Raw genomic sequence first — 19,034 nt, 5'->3', positions numbered from 1 at the left:
CTCCAATGCAAGTTCTTCAGGCTCAACAATGAAATGCTCCACTGTTGGATGTTCAGCCTCCACACTGCAGTGCTCCAATTCTGGGTTTTCAGCCTCAACACTGACATTCTGTGCAGGTTCTTCAGGCTCAACACTGAAATGCTCCAATGCCGGGTGTTCAGCCTCAACACTGACATTCTCCACTGCCGGGTCTTCACCCTCAACACTGCATTTCTCCAATGCATGTTCTTCAGGTTCAACACTGAAATGCTCCTGTGCCGAGTGTTCAGCCTCAGCACTGACATTCGCCACTGCCGGGTCTTCATCCTCAACACTGCAATTCTCAAATACAGGTTCTTCAAGCTCAACACTAAAATGCTTCACTGCCGGGTGTTCAGCCTCAACACCAACATTCTCCAATGCAAGTTCTTCAGGCTAAACACTGAAGTGCTCTACTGCCAGATGTTCAGCCTCAACATTGCAATGCTCCAATGCCGGGCCTTCATCCTCAACACAGCAATTCTCCAATGCAGGTTCTTCAGGCTCAACACTGAAATGCTCAACTGCCGGGTGTTCAGCCTCAACACTGACATTCTCCGCTGCCCGGTCTTCATCCTCAACACTGCAATTCTCCAATGCAGGTTCTTTAGGCTCAACACTGCAATTCACTACATAGGCAAACAGTATGGGAGTACCAAATTACTAATAAAGAGAACAATGCTTTCAGGTGGCCGTCCAGTACCTCTGTTCAAAGGGTTAGTGGGGGGCATCTAAATATGGGGCAGGTGTTGCATTCACTGCATAGGCAAACAGTATGGGAGTACCAAATTACTACTAATGGGAACAATGCTTTCAGGTAGCCATCCAGTACGTCTCTTCTAAGGGTTATTGGGGTGTGTGTAACTTTGATGCAGGGCAGGCCTTGCATTCAATGCATAAGCAAACAGTGTGGGAGTACCAACTTCCTAATAATGGGAACATTGCTTTCAGGTGGCCATCCTGTAAGTGTCGTTAAAGGGGTATTGGGGTGCGTCCAAATTTGGGGCAGTTGCATTCACTGCATGGACAAACATAATGAGAGAACCAACTTCCTAATAATGGGAGATGGCTTTCAGGTGGCCATCCTGTACGTGTATTGGGTTATGTCTAAATTTGATGCATGGCAGGCCTTGCATGCAATGCATAAGCAAACAGTATGGGAGTACCAACTTCCTAATAATGGGAACAATGCTTTCAGGTGGCCATCCAGTACCTCTGTTCAAAGGGTTATTGTGATGCGTGTAACTTTGGGGCTGAGCAGGCCTTGCATTCAATGCACAGGCAAACAGTATGGGAGTACCAAATTACTGATAATGGGAACATTGCTTTCAGGTGGCCATCCTGTACGTGGCTTCAAAGGGGTATTGGGGCGCGTCTAAATTTCATGCAGGGCAGGCCTTGCATGCAATACATAGGCAACCAGTATGGGAGTACCAACTTCCTAATAATGTAAACAATGCTTTCAGTTGGCTATCCAGTACCTCTGTTCAAAGGGGTATTGGGGTGCGTGTAACTTTGGGGCTGGGCAGGCCTTGCATTCAATGCACAGGCAAACAGTATGGGAGTACCAAATTACTAATAATGGGAACATTGCTTTCAGGTGGCCATCCTATACGTGGCTTCAAAGGGGTATTGGGGTGTTTCAAAATTTTGGGCAGCCCTGCCACTCACTGCATATGCAATAACATGATAGTAAACCCGCTGTTTAATAATGGGAACAATAAAGCATAGCTGCCCTCTAAGAATATTGAGGACCGACTGCTGGCCCTTGAAGAGTAGTAAAGGCTTCCTGATGGCCCTATAAAAATAGGCTTTGTGACTTTCAGAGTCCCTCCTTCATAAATGAAACAGGATGTCTCAGATGGTGTGTCAAACATCACATGGCCAGATAAGGTTGTAAAATGTTACAATGACATTTCCTAGTGAATGCATTTGTCTTGGTTGAAAGCAATGTTAAAGTTGAAAAACGCATCAAAAACGCTACGTGTGAATATAGCCCAAATGGTAGAGGAGCATTTTTGTTTTGGGTTATTTATTTTGCCTTATATACAAGTCATTACTCTGAAAAGGATGTTCCTTATCATATTTTCCAGGAAAATCCATTTTGTTTTTGTTTTTGTATGTTTTATTGTGAGTCTGTAAAAGTGGCGTAAGACTCTGACAACATTGTTCACAGCAGTGACCTGGGAATCTAAGGCTTCCAGGGGTCTTCCCCATGATGTTCCCATGTCATTTGAACACTGTTCCTATCAATTCCTGCAGTTTATAGACCCTCTAAAGAGGGTCTGCGGCTAAAAATGCTCAATTTTCCCATAGACTTACATTGGGCTCGTTGCTCGGGTCAAGAACCCAAGCATTACAATATGCTCGACCTGAGCAATGAGCACCCGAGCATTTTAGTGCTCGCCCATCACTACTGCTGACTTAACCTTTGAAATAAGCCAGTCAGCCAGCCTCCTTTACACACAGTACTGATGATTTGCTGATACAGGAAAGTCTTTCTCATGTCAAGCACAAGCTAGAAATAGAGGAATCAGGACCAGGAACCAAAGCTTATAACCGAGGATTACAACATCTTTCTAAATACAACAATTATAAGTTGTATATACTGTATTTATATTTCAAACACGTATAAAGGTAATTTTTTTTCTTAAAGTAGATCTGTCAACAGGACTTTATCCCCCAGTCTATTTATATGTGCATGTAGCTCTTCCAAAGAGAAGTTCAGCAATACCTTTACATGGCCAGTCTGCTTCTCCATTACTGAGAAATCAGTGTTTGAATTCATATGCAAATGAGACTAAATAACTAGTTCTAGAACTGAAGCCTCTGTCACTCAGGTTCTATTCCCCACTCACTGCTGTGCAACTTCAGGCAACGTAACCATCAGTCAAGCAGGAGGAGGTAGCCGGTGCTGGGGGGATAATAGAACTGGAGTGACAGGGGCTTCAGATCTTAAAATAGAAAATATATCTTCACCCTCATTTGCATATAAATTAAAACACCGATGTCTTTAAACGAGCTATATTCAAGCAAATAAGGTAGCACACTGTAGCGCTGAAACATGCAAACATGAAACATGAAAATTTAACTGCATTACTGCACTAGAAATATGAAAAATGAGAGCGTTTAGCGCATAAAAAAGGCCAATTTTATGTGCACCTGGTAGCCACTTTACGGCATCGCTCTTATACCAGGTCCTACGATTTCCTTCCTCACTGAGAATAAACGTCTCCATCTGAATGGGTGCCTATGAAAACCTCTTGTGAGACTACCATTCTCTCTCTGTGGAGGGGTAATGGACCTGCTGTAATTAAAACACCTGTGACTAGGAGGCGGAGTGCTCGGTCAGAAAGCTAAATAATACATTTGAAAAAACTGACCGTCACATCCATACATAGACTAAGTGTGAACAGGTGCTAAACCTAGAGTCGCCAACTCCTATACATTCAAGCAAATAAGGTAGCACACTGTAGCGCTGAAACATGCAAACATGAAACATGAAAATTTAACTGCATTACTGCACTAGAAATATGAAAAATGAGAGCGTTTAGCGCATAAAAAAGGCCAATTTTATGTGCACCTGGTAGCCACTTTACGGCATCGCTCTTATACCAGGTCCTACGATTTCCTTCCTCACTGAGAATAAACGTCTCCATCTGAATGGGTGCCTATGAAAACCTCTTGTGAGACTACCATTCTCTCTCTGTGGAGGGGTAATGGACCTGCTGTAATTAAAACACCTGTGACTAGGAGGCGGAGTGCTCGGTCAGAAAGCTAAATAATACATTTGAAAAAACTGACCGTCACATCCATACATAGACTAAGTGTGAACAGGTGCTAAACCTAGAGTCGCCAACTCCTATACATTCAAGCAAATAAGGTAGCACACTGTAGCGCTGAAACATGCAAACATGAAACATGAAAATTTAACTGCATTACTGCACTAGAAATATGAAAAATGAGAGCGTTTAGCGCATAAAAAAGGCCAATTTTATGTGTACCTGGTAGCCACTTTACGGCATCTCTCTTATACCAGGTCCTACGATTTCCTTCCTCACTGAGAATAAACGTCTCCATCTGAATGGGTGCCTATGAAAACCTCTTGTGAGACTACCATTCTCTCTCTGTGGAGGGGTAATGGACCTGCTGTAATTAAAACACCTGTGACTAGGAGGCGGAGTGCTCGGTCAGAAAGCTAAATAATACATTTGAAAAAACTGACCGTCACATCCATACATAGACTAAGTGTGAACAGGTGCTAAACCTAGAGTCGCCAACTCCTATACATTCAAGCAAATAAGGTAGCACACTGTAGCGCTGAAACATGCAAACATGAAACATGAAAATTTAACTGAATTACTGCACTAGAAATATGAAAAATGAGAGCGTTTAGCGCATAAAAAAGGCCAATTTTATGTGTACCTGGTAGCCACTTTACGGCATCTCTCTTATACCAGGTCCTACGATTTCCTTCCTCACTGAGAATAAACGTCTCCATCTGAATGGGTGCCTATGAAAACCTCTTGTGAGACTACCATTCTCTCTCTGTGGAGGGGTAATGGACCTGCTGTAATTAAAACACCTGTGACTAGGAGGCGGAGTGCTCGGTCAGAAAGCTAAATAATACATTTGAAAAAACTGACCGTCACATCCATACATAGACTAAGTGTGAACAGGTGCTAAACCTAGAGTCGCCAACTCCTATACATTCAAGCAAATAAGGTAGCACACTGTAGCGCTGAAACATGCAAACATGAAACATGAAAATTTAACTGCATTACTGCACTAGAAATATGAAAAATGAGAGCGTTTAGCGCATAAAAAAGGCCAATTTTATGTGTACCTGGTAGCCACTTTACGGCATCTCTCTTATACCAGGTCCTACGATTTCCTTCCTCACTGAGAATAAACGTCTCCATCTGAATGGGTGCCTATGAAAACCTCTTGTGAGACTACCATTCTCTCTCTGTGGAGGGGTAATGGACCTGCTGTAATTAAAACACCTGTGACTAGGAGGCGGAGTGCTCGGTCAGAAAGCTAAATAAAACATTTGAAAAAACTGACCGTCACATCCATGCATAGACTAAGTGTGAACAGGTGCTAAACCTAGAGTCGCCAACTCCTAGGCACCCATTCAGATGGAGACGTTTATTCTCAGTGAGGAAGGAAATCGTAGGACCTGGTATAAGAGAGATGCCGTAAAGTGGCTACCAGGTACACATAAAATTGGCCTTTTTTATGCGCTAAACGCTCTCATTTTTCATATTTCTAGTGCAGTAATGCAGTTAAATTTTCATGTTTCATGTTTGCATGTTTCAGCGCTACAGTGTGCTACCTTATTTGCTTGAATGTATAGGATTTGGCGACTCTAGGTTTAGCACCTGTTCACACTTAGTCTATGTGTGGATGTGACGGTCAGTTTTTTCAAATGTATTATTTAGCTTTCTGACCGAGCACTCCGCCTCCTAGTCACAGGTGTTTTAATTACAGCAGGTCCATTACCCCTCCACAGAGAGAGAATGGTAGTCTCACAAGAGGTTTTCATAGGCACCCATTCAGATGGAGACGTTTATTCTCAGGAAGGAAATCGTAGGACCTGGTATAAGAGAAATGCCGTAAAGTGGCTACCAGGTACACATAAAATTGGCCTTTTTTATGCGCTAAACGCTCTCATTTTTCATATTTCTAGTGCAGTAATTCAGTTAAATTTTCATGTTTCATGTTTGCATGTTTCAGCGCTACAGTGTGCTACCTTATTTGCTTGAATGTATAGGAGTTGGCGACTCTAGGTTTAGCACCTGTTCACACTTAGGCTACTTTCACACTAGCGTCGGGCTCGGTCCGTCGCAGTGCGTCGGGCCGAGGTCACCGACGCTAGCGTTGTCTCCGCCGCACAACAGGGGCAGCGGATGCATTTTTCCAGCGCATCCGATGCCCCATTGTGAGGTGCGGGGAAGTGCGGGGAGGTGGGGGCGGAGTTCCGGCCGCGCATGCGCGGTCGGAAAAAGCGGACCGTCGGGAGCAAAAAACGTTACATGTAACGTTTTTTGCTCCCGACGGTCCACCAAAACACGGCGCAATCATCGCACGATGGTTGCGACGTGTGTCAATGCGTCGCAAATGCGTCGCTAATGTTAGTCAATGCAGAAAAAACGCTTCCTGCAAGCACTTTTGCAGGATGCGTTTTTTCGGCAAAACGATGCATTGCGACGTATTGCAGTTAACGCTAGTGTGAAAGTAGCCTTAGTCTATGTATGGATGTGACGGTCAGTTTTTTCAAATGTATTATTTAGCTTTCTGACTGAGCACTCCGCCTCCTAGTCACAGGTGTTTTAATTACAGCAGGTCCATTACCCCTCCACAGAGAGAGAATGGTAGTCTCACAAGAGGTTTTCATAGGCACCCATTCAGATGGAGACGTTTATTCTCAGTGAGGAAGGAAATCGTAGGACCTGGTGTAAGAGAGATGCCGTAAAGTGGCTACCAGGTACACATAAAATTGGCCTTTTTTATGCACTAAACGCTCTCATTTTTCATATTTCTAGTGCAGTAATGCAGTTAAATTTTCATGTTTCATGTTTGCATGTTTCAGCGCTTCAGTGTGCTACCTTATTTGCTTGAATGTATAGGAGTTGGCAACTCTAGGTTTAGCACCTGTTCACACTTAGTCTATGTATGAATGTGACGGTCAGTTTTTTCAAATGTATTATTTAGCTTTCTGACCGAGCACTCCGCCTCCTAGTCACAGGTGTTTTAATTACAGCAGGTTACATAGTTACATAGTTACATAGTTATTAAGGTTGAAGGAAGACTTTAAGTCCATCTAGTTCAACCCATAGCCTAGCATGCCCTAACATGTTGATCCAGGGGAAGGCAAAAAAACCCCATGTGGTAAGAGTAAGCTCCATCATGGGGAAAAAAATTCCTTCCCGACCCCACATACGGCAATCAGACTAGTTCCCTGGATCAACGCCTTATCAAGGAATCTAATATATATACCCTGTAATATTATACTTTTCCAGAAAGGTATCCAGTCCCCTCTTAAATTGAAGCAATGAGTCACTCATTACAACATCATACGGCAGAGAGTTCCATAGTCTCACTGCTCTTATAGTAAAGAATCCGCGTCTGTTATTATGCTTAAACCTTTTTTCCTCCAGACGTAGAGGATGCCCCCTTGTCCCTGTCAGCGGTCTATGATTAAAAAGATCAGCAGAAAGGTCTTTGTACTGTCCCCTCATATATTTATACATTAACATAAGATCACCCCTTAGTCTTCGTTTTTCCAAACTAAATAGCCCCAAGTGTAATAACCTATCTTGGTATTGCAGACCCCCCAGTCCTCTAATAACCTTGGTCGCTCTTCTCTGCACCCGCTCCAGTTCAGCTATGTCTTTCTTATACACCGGAGACCAGAACTGTGCACAGTATTCTAAGTGTGGTCGCACTAGTGACTTGTATAGAGGTAAAATTATGTTCTCCTCATGAGCATCTATGCCTCTTTTAATGCATCCCATTATTTTATTTGCCTTTGTAGCAGCTGCCTGACACTGGCCACTGAATATGAGTTTGTCATCCACCCATACACCCAGGTCTTTTTCATTGACGGTTTTGCCCAGAGTTTTAGAATTAAGCACATAGTTATACATCTTATTACTTCTACCCAAGTGCATGACCTTACATTTATCCCCATTAAAGCTCATTTGCCATTTATCAGCCCAAGCTTCTAGTTTACATAAATCAGCCTGTAATATAAAATTGTCCTCCCCTGTATTAATTACCCTGCAGAGTTTAGTGTCATCTGCAAATATTGAAATTCTACTCTGAATGCCCCCTACAAGGTCATTAATAAATATGTTAAAAAGAAGAGGGCCCAATACTGACCCCTGTGGTACCCCACTACTAACCGTGACCCAGTCCGAGTGTGCTCCATTAATAACCACCCTTTGTTTCCTATCCCTGAGCCAACTCTCAACCCACTTGCACATATTTTCCCCTATCCCCATTATTCTCATTTTATGTATCAACCTTTTGTGTGGCACTGTATCAAAAGCTTTTGAAAAGTCCATATACACTACATCTACTGGGTTCCCTTGGTCCAGACCGGAACTTACCTCTTCATAGAAGCTGATCAAATTAGTCTGACATGATCGGTCCCTAGTAAACCCGTGCTGATACTGGGTCATGAGGTTATTCCTCTTCAGATACTCCAGTATAGCATCCCTTAGAAGGTCCATTACCCCTTCACAGAGAGAGAATGGTAGTCTCACAAGAGGTTTTCATAGGCACCCATTCAGATGGAGACTGTTGTGAATTCCGTTCTTGAACTCCCTCCTGTGGTCATGAATGATACTTCGGCGAGTTCTGTCCGTGGACTCCCTCTGGTGGCTGTGAGTGGAACTGCTGGTTCTGAGGTTGCTCCCTCAGCTGCCCTCGTTTGCGGCTAGGCTGGCTTCTCTATTTAACTCCACTCAGATCGTTACTCCATGACAGCTGTCAATGTATTAGCACTGGTTCAGATCTCTCTCGGATCTTTCTGATGACCTGTCTACTCCAGCGAAGCTAAGTCCCTGCTAGTTCATTTTGTTGTTCATTTTGTACTGAATATATTTCTTAGTACTTGCTAAGTTCTAGTCCAGCTTGCTAACATGATATTGCCTTGCTAGCTGGAAGCTCTGGGTTGCAGAGTGGCACCTCCACACCGTGAGTCGGTGCGGGGGTCTTTTTGCACACTCTGCGTGGCTTTTTGTAGCTTTTTGTGCTGACCGCATAGATCCCTTTCCTATCCTCAGTCTATCTAGTAAGTCTGGCCTCCTTTGCTGAAACCTGTTTCATCCCTGTGTTTGTGACTTTCCTCTTAACTCACAGTTAATATATGTGGGGGGCTGCCTTTACATTTTGGAGAATTTCTCTGAGGCAAGGTAAGGCTTATTTTCCTATCTTTAGGGGTAGTTAGCTCTTAGGCTGTGAAGAGGCATCTAGGGAGAGTTAGGTACGCTCCACAGCTATTTCTAGTGTGTGTGTTATAGGATTAGGATTTGCGGTCAGCAGAGTTCCCACTTCCCAGAGCTCGTCCTGTCTTCTAGTTTAACCATCAGGTCATTCCAGGTGCACCTAACCACCAGGTCTATAACAGTACAGCTGGCCCGCAAAGTGTTAATGCATCTCAATAGAGGGATAAGAGAAGTTCTGAGACCATTTTTTTTTTCTCTGCAGTGTGTTTTGTCTTTCTTTTCCCCTTAACCTCTGGGTGGTTCAGGACTCAGGTGTAGATATGGACATTCAAGGTCTGTCCTCTTGTGTTGATCACCTCACTACGAGGGTACAAAGCATTCAAGATTATGTAGTTCAGAATCCTATGTTAGAGCCTAGAATTCCAATTCCTGATTTGTTTTTTGGAGATAGATCTAAATTTCTGAATTTCAAAAATAATTGTAAACTGTTTCTTGCTTTGAAACCCCGCTCCTCTGGTGACCCCATTCAGCAAGTAAAAATCATTATTTCTTTGTTACGTGGCGACCCACAAGACAGGGCATTCTCCCTTGCGCCAGGAGATCCTGCATTTCTTAATGTAGATGCGTTTTTTCTGGCGCTTGGATTGCTTTATGACGAACCTAACGGTACTGTCACACAGTGCAACTTTCCAACGATCACGACCAGCGATACAACCTGGCCGTGATCGTTGGAAAGTCGTTGTGTGGTCGCTGGAGAGCTGTCACACAGACCGCTCTCCAGCGACCAACGATGCCGAGGTCCCGGGTAACCAGGGTAAACATCGGGTTACTAAGCGCAGGGCCGCGCTTAGTAACCCGATGTTTACCGTGGTTACCAGCGTAAAAGTAAAGAAAACCAAACCGTACATACTCACATTCCGGTGTCCTTCAGGTCCCTTGCCGTCTGCTTCCCGCTCTGAGTGCCGCCGTAAAGTGAAAGCAGATCAGTCAGAGCGGGAAGCAGATGGCTAGGGACCTGACGGACACCGGAATGTGAGTATGTACGGTTTTTTTTTTTTTACTTTTACGCTGGTAACCACGGTAAACATCGGGTAACCCAATGTTTACCCTGGTTACAAGCGAACGCATCGCTGGATCGCTGTCACACACAACGATCCAGCGATGACAGCGGGAGATCCAGCGACGAAAGAAAGTTCCAAACGATCTGCTACGACATACGATTCTCAGCAGGGTCCCTGATCGCTGCTGCGTGTCAGACACAGCGATATCGTATGGATATCGCTGGAACGTCACGGATCGTACCGTCGTAGCGACAAAAGTGCCACTGTGAGACGGTACCCTAACTCTGTGGATCAGGCAGAGAAAATCTTGCTAGCTTTGTGTCAAGGTCAGGATGAAGCGGAGGTATATTGCCAGAAGTTTAGAAAGTGGTCTGTGCTTACTCAATGGAATGAGTGTGCCCTTGCAGCAATTTTCAGAAAAGGTCTTTCTGAAGCCCTTAAGGATGTTATGGTGGGGTTTCCCACACCTGCTGGTCTGAATGAATCAATGTCCTTGGCCATTCAGATCGATCGGCGCTTGCGTGAACGCAAGGTTGTGCGCCATTTGGCGGTGTCCTCTGAGCAGAGGCCTGAGCCTATGCAATGTGATAGGACTTTGACCAGAGCTGAACGGCAAGAACACAGACGTCAGAATGGGCTGTGTTTTTACTGTGGTGACCCCACTCATGCTATCTCTGATTGTCCTAAGCGCACTAAGCGGTTCGCTAGGTCTGTCACCATTGGTACTGTACAGCCTAAATTTCTTTTGTCCGTTACTCTGATTTGCTCTTTGTCGTCCTACTCTGTTATGGCATTTGTGGATTCAGGCGCTGCCCTGAATTTGATGGACTTGGAGTTTGCCAGGCGCTGTGGTTTTTTCGTGGAGCCCTTGCAGTATCCTATTCCATTAAGGGGAATTGATGCTACGCCTTTGGCCAAGAATAAGCCTCAGTACTGGACTCAGTTGACCATGTGCATGGCTCCTGCACATCAGGAAGATGTTCGCTTTTTGGTGTTGCATAATTTGCATGATGTGGTCGTGTTGGGTTTGCCATGGCTACAGGTCCATAATCCAGTATTGGATTGGAAATCAATGTCTGTGTCCAGTTGGGGTTGTCAGGGGGTACATGGTGACGTTCCGTTGTTGTCAATTTCTCCTTCTACTCCTTCTGAAGTCCCTGAGTTTTTGTCGGATTACCGAGATGTATTCGATGAGCCCAAATCCAGTGCCCTACCTCCTCATAGGGATTGTGATTGTGCTATTAATTTGATTCCTGGTAGTAAATTTCCTAAGGGACGACTTTTCAATTTATCTGTGCCGGAACACGCCGCTATGCGGAGTTATATAAAGGAGTCCTTGGAGAAAGGGCATATTCGCCCGTCGTCGTCACCGTTGGGAGCAGGGTTCTTTTTTGTGGCCAAGAAGGATGGTTCTCTGAGACCTTGTATAGATTACCACCTTCTCAATAAAATCACGGTCAAATTTCAGTACCCTTTGCCTCTACTGTCTGATTTGTTTGCTCGGATTAAGGGGGCTAGTTGGTTCACCAAGATAGATCTTCGAGGGGCGTATAATCTTGTGCGTATTAAACAGGGCGATGAATGGAAAACAGCATTTAATACGCCCGAGGGCCATTTTGAGTACCTGGTGATGCCATTCGGGCTTTCTAATGCTCCATCTGTGTTTCAGTCCTTTATGCATGACATCTTCCGAAAGTATTTGGATAGATTCATTATTGTATATTTGGATGATATTTTGGTCTTTTCAGATGATTGGGAGTCTCATGTGAAGCAGGTCAGAATGGTGTTCCAGGTTCTTCGTGCTAATTCTTTGTTTGTGAAGGGGTCTAAATGTCTCTTCGGAGTTCAGAAGATTTCCTTTTTGGGTTTAATTTTTTCCCCTTCTACTATCGAGATGGATCCTGATAAAGTTCAGGCCATTTATGATTGGACTCAGCCTACATCTGTGAAGAGCCTTCAGAAATTCTTGGGCTTTGCTAATTTTTACCGTCGCTTCATCGCTAATTTTTCTAGTGTTGTTAAACCGTTGACTGATTTGACCAAGAAAGGTGCTGATGTGGTGAATTGGTCCTCTGCGGCCGTTGAGGCTTTTCGGAAGTTGAAACGTCGTTTCTCTTCGGCCCCTGTGTTGTGTCAGCCAGATGTTTCGCTCCCTTTTCAGGTCGAGGTTGATGCTTCTGAGATTGGAGCAGGGGCTGTTTTGTCTCAAAGATCTTCTGATGGCTCTGTGATGAAGCCATGTGCTTTCTTTTCTAGAAAGTTTTCGCCTGCTGAGCGTAATTATGATGTTGGCAATCGGGAGTTGTTGGCTATGAAGTGGGCGTTCGAGGAGTGGCGACATTGGCTTGAGGGAGCCAAGCATCGCGTAGTGGTCTTAACGGATCACAAAAATCTGACTTATCTCGAGTCTGCTAAGCGGTTGAATCCTAGACAGGCTCGATGGTCGCTGTTTTTCTCCCGTTTCAATTTTGTGGTTTCATACCTTCCGGGTTCTAAGAATGTGAAGGCCGATGCCCTTTCAAGGAGTTTTGTGCCTGATTCCCCGGGAGTTCCTGAGCCGGCTTGTATTCTCCAAGAGGGGGTAATTCTGTCTGCCATCTCACCTGATTTGCGGTGGGCGCTGCAGGAGTTTCAGACTGATAGACCTGACCGTTGTCCAGCAGAAAAACTGTTTGTCCCTGATAGATGGACTAGTAGAGTTATCTCTGAGGTTCATTGTTCGGTGTTGGCTGGTCATCCTGGGATTTTTGGTACCAGAGATTTGGTGGCTAGATCCTTTTGGTGGCCTTCCTTGTCACGGGATGTGCGTTCTTTTGTGCAGTCTTGTGGGACTTGTGCTCGGGCCAAGCCCTGCTGTTCTTGTGCCAGTGGGTTACTTTTGCCCTTGCCAGTCCCGAAAAGGCCTTGGACGCATGTTTCCATGGATTTTATTTCAGATCTCCCTGTCTCTCAAAGGATGTCAGTCATCTGGGTGGTTTGTGATCATTTCTCTAAGGTGGTCCATTTGGTACCCTTGCCTAAGTTACCTTCCTCCTCTGATTTGGTTCCACTGTTTTTCCAGCATGTGGTTCGTTTGCATGGCATTCCGGAGAACATCGTGTCGGACAGAGGTTCCCAGTTTGTTTCAAGGTTTTGGCGGTCCTTTTGTGCTAAGATGGGCATTGATTTGTCTTTCTCTTCGGCTTTCCATCCTCAGACAAATGGCCAAACCGAACGAACTAATCAGACTTTGGAGACCTATCTGAGATGCTTTGTTTCTGCTGATCAGGATGATTGGGTGACCTTCTTGCCATTGGCTGAGTTCGCCCGTAATAATCGGGCCAGTTCGGCTACTTTGGTTTCACCTTTTTTTTGTAATTCTGGTTTTCATCCTCGTTTTTCTTCTGGGCAGGTTGAGCCTTCGGACTGTCCTGGTGTGGATTCTGTGTTGGACAGGTTGCAGCAAATTTGGACTCATGTAGTGGACAATTTGACATTGTCCGAGGAGAAGGCTCATCGTTTCGCCAACCGCCGTCGCTGTGTTGGTCCCCGACTTTGTGTTGGGGATTTGCTTTGGTTGTCGTCTCGTCATGTCCCTATGAAGGTTTCTTCTCCTAAGTTTAAGCCTCGTTTCATTGGTCCTTATAAGATTTCCAAAATTCTCAATCCTGTGTCATTTCGTTTGGCCCTTACAGCTTCTTTTGCCATCCATAATATGTTCCATAGGTCGTTGTTGCGGAGATATGTGGCGCCTATGGTTCCCTCCGTTGACCCTCCTGCTCCGGTGTTGGTCGAGGGGGGAGTTGGAGTATGTGGTGGAGAAGATTTTAGATTCTCGTATTTCGAGACGGAAACTTCAGTACCTGGTCAAATGGAAGGGCTATGGTCAGGAGGATAATTCCTGGGTTTTTTCCTCCGATGTCCATGCGCCGAGTTGGTTCGTGCCTTTCATTTGGCTCATCCTGATCGGCCTGGGGGCTCTGGTGAGGGTTCGGTGACCCCTCCTCAAGGGGGGGGTACTGTTGTGAATTCCGTTCTTGAACTCTCTCCTGTGGTCATGAATGATACTTCGGCGAGTTCTGTCCGTGGACTCCCTCTGGTGGCTGTGAGTGGAACTGCTGGTTCTGAGGTTGCTCCTTCAGCTGCCCTCGTTTGCGGCTAGGCTGGCTTCTCTATTTAACTCCACTCAGATCGTTACTCCATGCCAGCTGTCAATGTATTAGCACTGGTTCAGATCTCTCTCGGATCTTTCTGATGACCTGTCTACTCCAGCGAAGCTAAGTCTCTGCTAGTTCATTTTGTTGTTCATTTTGTACTGAATATATTTCTTAGTACTTGCTAAGTTCTAGTCCAGCTTGCTAACATGATATTGCCTTGCTAGCTGTAAGCTCTGGGTTGCAGAGTGGCACCTCCGCACCGTGAGTCGGTGCGGGGGTCTTTTTGCACACTCTGCGTGGCTTTTTGTAGCTTTTTGTGCTGACCGCATAGATCCCTTTCCTATCCTCAGTCTATCTAGTAAGTCTGGCCTCCTTTGCTGAAACCTGTTTCATCCCTGTGTTTGTGACTTTCCTCTTAACTCACAGTTAATATATGTGGGGGGCTGCCTTTACAATTTGGGGAATTTCTCTGAGGCAAGGTAAGGCTTATTTTCCTATCTTTAGGGGTAGTTAGCTCTTAGGCTGTGAAGAGGCGTCTAGGGAGAGTTAGGTACGCTCCACAGCTATTTCTAGTGTGTGTGTTATAGGATTAGGATTTGCGGTCAGCAGAGTTCCCACTTCCCAGAGCTCGTCCTGTCTTCTAGTTTAACCATCAGGTCATTCCAGGTGCACCTAACCACCAGGTCTATAACAGGAGATGTTGATTCTCAGTGAGGAAGGAAATCGTAGGACCTGGTATAAGAGAGATGCCGTAAAGTGGCTACCAGGTACACATAAAATTGGCCTTTTTTATGCGCTAAATGCTCTCATTTTTCATATTTCTAGTGCAGTAATGCAGTTAAATTTTCATGTTTCATGTTTGCATGTTTCAGCGCTACAGTGTGCTACCTTATTTGCTTGAATGTATAGGAGTTGGCGACTCTAGGTTTAGCACCTCTTCACACTTAGTCTATGTATGGATGTGACGGTCAGTTTTTTCAAATTTAAACGAGCTATATACATATATAAATAGTCTGGGATGTGAAATCATGAGGACAGATTCCCTTTAAGTGGACAACGCCTTTATTATTTTTTAAGAAATTCAGAAGCAGAAGCTATAGTGGACATAAACTCACCAAAACTGGACAATTGAGAAAAGAAAGAAAAGTAACTGATCAGATGGTTTATTCCTTCTGCATTCTGCAAATAATAAGGTCAGTAATTCAGTTAAAGGGAACCTGTCACCCCCAAAATGGCTGGTGAGGTAAGCTCACCGGCATCAGGGGCTTATCTACAGCATTCTGTAATGCTGTAGATAAGCCCCCGATGTTACCTGAAAGGGGAGAAAAAGACGTTAGATTATACTCACCCAGGGGCGGTCCCGGTGCGGTCTGGTCAAATGGGTGTCTCCGGTCCGCTCCGGCGCCTCCCATCTTCATTCCATGACGTCCTCTTCGGGTCTTTACGCCGCGGCTCCGGCGCAGGCGTACTTTGTCTGCCCTGTTCAGGGCAGAGCAAAGTACTGCAGTGCGCAGGCGCCGGGCCTCTCTGACCTTTCCGGCGCCTGCGCACTGCAGTACTTTGCTCTGAACAGGGCAGACAAAGTACGCCTGCGCCGGAGCCGTCTTTTTCTCCTCTTTCAGGTAACATTGGGGGCTTATCTACAGCATTACAGAATGCTGTAGATTAGCCCCTGATGCCGGTGAGCTTACCTCACCAGCCATTTTGGGGGTGACAGGTTCCCTTTAACACTCTACCCATAGCACTGATTATTCACAATTGGCATGTATCACTTTGCTGTGTATCATTGTATCTGTATTTAGCTCCACTCCATTCATGACCTCCATTATGATGTTAATTTAACACCTAGCAACAATTTGACCAGTGATCTTCAGCAATGCAAATGATAGTCGTACAGTTCTCTAGGTAGTGAGTGTATTTATAAACAGTAATTCAATACCTAAATAAATGACAATTGATCCAATGAAAATGGCTTAAGGAACCTTCACACTCAGCAACTTTGCAACGAGAACAACAACGATCCGTGACGTTGCAGCGTCCTGGATAGCGATCTCGTTGTGTTTGACACGCAGCAGCGATCTGGATCCCGCTGTGCCATTGCTGGTCGGAGCTAGAAGTCCAGAACTTTATTTCGTCGTCAGGTCGGCGTGTATCGTCATGTTTGACATCAAAAGCAACGACGACAGCAACGAGCATAGGGGGCGTCGCAGCGTCTCCTTCTAGCCAGGTAGGCGTGTAACATTACAAAAGGAGACGCCTTCAGCCGCGACGGCCTGGGAGGGAACTTGCAGCAGGAACAATGGTTGTTAGCTGGGCGTCTCCCTGAGAACGCTGATAGGCCACAGCGGGATCATCTGTAGCTGCGTTCCGAAATATAAACCGCTACTCTACTCCTTTGCAATCACTTGTGCGTCCTCCGCCACCAACGAGTCTCATGTGAGCGTTTCCTGTTTGGAAATCCAGAACTCTGCATACTCCCGACGTCTTTGTCCTCTATCTCTTTCAGCTTATCAACGGTTAGTAATATCTTTGTGCTGTTTGTTTCATCTGCCATGCAGCAATGTTAATTTATGTGTATTGTAGAGTGATGTATACTACATCTCTGCAGAGATCTGTTTGAGCTTGCAAGTTTGTAAACAAATACGCTTTTGCGCTGTAGTATTGGCCGTTAGTGGTCATTACTGGGTAACAAGGATTTGGTGATGTGGTGTGTAGCCTTAAGATGTTCACCAACAAAATGGCCACCGCCAAATTTACATTTGCCATCCACAAAATAGCCACCATTAGAATTAACACTTTTTCCATCCACAAAATGGCTGCTAAGAATAGGAAAAAGCACACGGGCCATCCACAAAATGGCTGCTAACAATAGGAAGAAGCACACGGCCCACCCACAAAATGGCTGCCATCAGATTAAGCACATGGCTCTGGGCCACCATTATACGGTGGTGGCCCCTCACAGGATATATTTTAGTAATACACAACTCAAAACTCTATTCTTTTTATTCCTTTTCTCTTTTACCCAATTTTCTCTATATAGACTTTCAGAGACTTTTTCTCATGCCCTAGCAGTAGACAACAATCCATTATCTTCTAGGATACCTTTTTTTTTTTTCAAGACAATCTTCCACTCCAGGGGCTGTAAACTCCCCCCTTCTGGCATTCCACACAACTTCATAAGCCTTTTACATTGTTTAACATGACTCTTCCCTTCACGAGCCGTTTTGAGCGTTTGCTTTATGGAATGGTAAACAAATATGCTTTTGCGCTGGCTGGCTGCCATTTTGAGCGTTCGCTTTCTTGCTTGCTGTAACTTAACTATTTCTTTCTTTCAGATGTCTGCCAATGACCAGGAGTTAGTTCGGGGACTCATCGACATGTACCGATCCCTGCCCTGCTTGTGGAAGATCAAGTCTGCGGATTACAGCAACCGCTACAAGAAGAAAGCTGCGTACAAGAAACTGGTGGCCCTCTACAAGCAGCATCATCACACTGAGACGGTGGATGAAAACATTGTGCGGAAGAAGATCCAGGCTCTCCGCACAGTCTACAAAAAAGAAGTTAACAAGGTGGAAAAGTCCATGAAGTCTGGGGCCGGAACCGACGACGTCTATGTTCCCAAGTTGTGGTACTATGACCTGCTGGCGTTCACTCGGGACCAGGAAATCCCTCGCCCGTCCCAGACCATGACAAGCCTTTGTGCGCCATCTGCTGAAGAGATCCTGCCCGAGTCTCCTGACGAGCATGTAAGTACCCCCTAGCTTCCCTGCTTGTAGCATGCCCTGTGTCTCGTATGTTTATGATACTGCACGGTTTCCAATAATAATAATTCACGTTTTTCATGTTTAATCCACCAGATAATAACAGTTGTCACTTCCTGTTCAGATAAGTATGTCCAAACAGTCCTTCCCTACCTTTGCTGTCTTATTTCAAAAGTCGAAAATAAATTTAAATTTTGTGTCTTCCGTACATTCGTACAGTATAGCCGTCAAAAGTAGTTCAGCCCAGCTCTGTAACCCCTGTGGTTTGCTACCTAGATAACTGTTCCTCATAGCTTCCCACGGACGGGCATAGAAGTGTTAGGGAGGTGGGGGCTCTCTAGGGCTGATGTGTTTGTATGTTATTGACGGTTTTTTAAATTTTTTTTCCTGTACTCGCAGGTGCCTCCTGAAAATCTCAAAACACCGGAAGGCAATGATGACGAGACCCCTCAGTCCTCCATAAGCTCGTGTGTCGAGGAGCAGACACGTCCACAGCGGCCATCTCGCAAAAGAAAGGCGACTGCTGGCACACCTGTTGATCTCCTGGCACTGGCCGGCAACATAATGAGCCAGCATGCCACAACCCAGCTCACCGGATTCCCATCCTTCGTTGCGGAACGCTTAAATAGATTGGACATTACCCAGCGAATGCACGCGGAGAGAGTGATGTTTGAGGTTTTGAACGCGGCAGCCGCAGGCAAACTGACTGAGACAACAACGTTGACCAGCAGCGACCGTCAGCCCAGTGGCCAGTTTTCTTGAGGACACCAGCAAGAGCCCATGCACAGCACTCCTGTCCGCAGACCGGCCCCACATCATTTCCAGTTCCGGCCACCACCTGCACCCCCTTCTTTTGGTGACTTTTCGCAAGGACCTTCTATGCCCACACACCAGTACAGCGAGATGGACACCTACTAACAACATGTGTAGTGTTCTTGGACTGAAAACGATAGAGACTTCTTTTTCATAAGCACTTCATGCGTTCACAGTACCATTTTTTTGGGGGGGCCTTCGTTTACCGTTAGTTTTGTGGGCCACAATTATCTACAAATTTTTGTCCGTATACACACGGCCGGCAACTCGCTGTGGTTTACCACGGCG

At 45.3% G+C, this 19,034-nt stretch overlaps 1 protein-coding gene across 1 annotated transcript in view; it reads left to right on the top strand.

The window, feature by feature from the left end:
* The window catches only part of LOC143782468 (uncharacterized), a 24,577-nt gene extending 5,543 nt beyond the window's left edge, over positions 1–19,034 (top strand). The window contains exons 2-4 of the mRNA XM_077269936.1: positions 17,508–17,918; positions 18,030–18,061; positions 18,333–19,034. Coding sequence (XP_077126051.1) covers positions 17,508–17,918; positions 18,030–18,061; positions 18,333–18,396 — 507 coding nt within the window. The 3' untranslated portion in view covers positions 18,397–19,034. The remainder of the gene's footprint in view (positions 1–17,507; positions 17,919–18,029; positions 18,062–18,332) is intronic.

This window comes from Ranitomeya variabilis, chromosome 6 (assembly GCF_051348905.1).
Source record: "Ranitomeya variabilis isolate aRanVar5 chromosome 6, aRanVar5.hap1, whole genome shotgun sequence".
Taxonomy (NCBI): domain Eukaryota; kingdom Metazoa; phylum Chordata; class Amphibia; order Anura; family Dendrobatidae; genus Ranitomeya; species Ranitomeya variabilis.
This window is presented reverse-complemented; position numbering and strand designations above follow the sequence as displayed.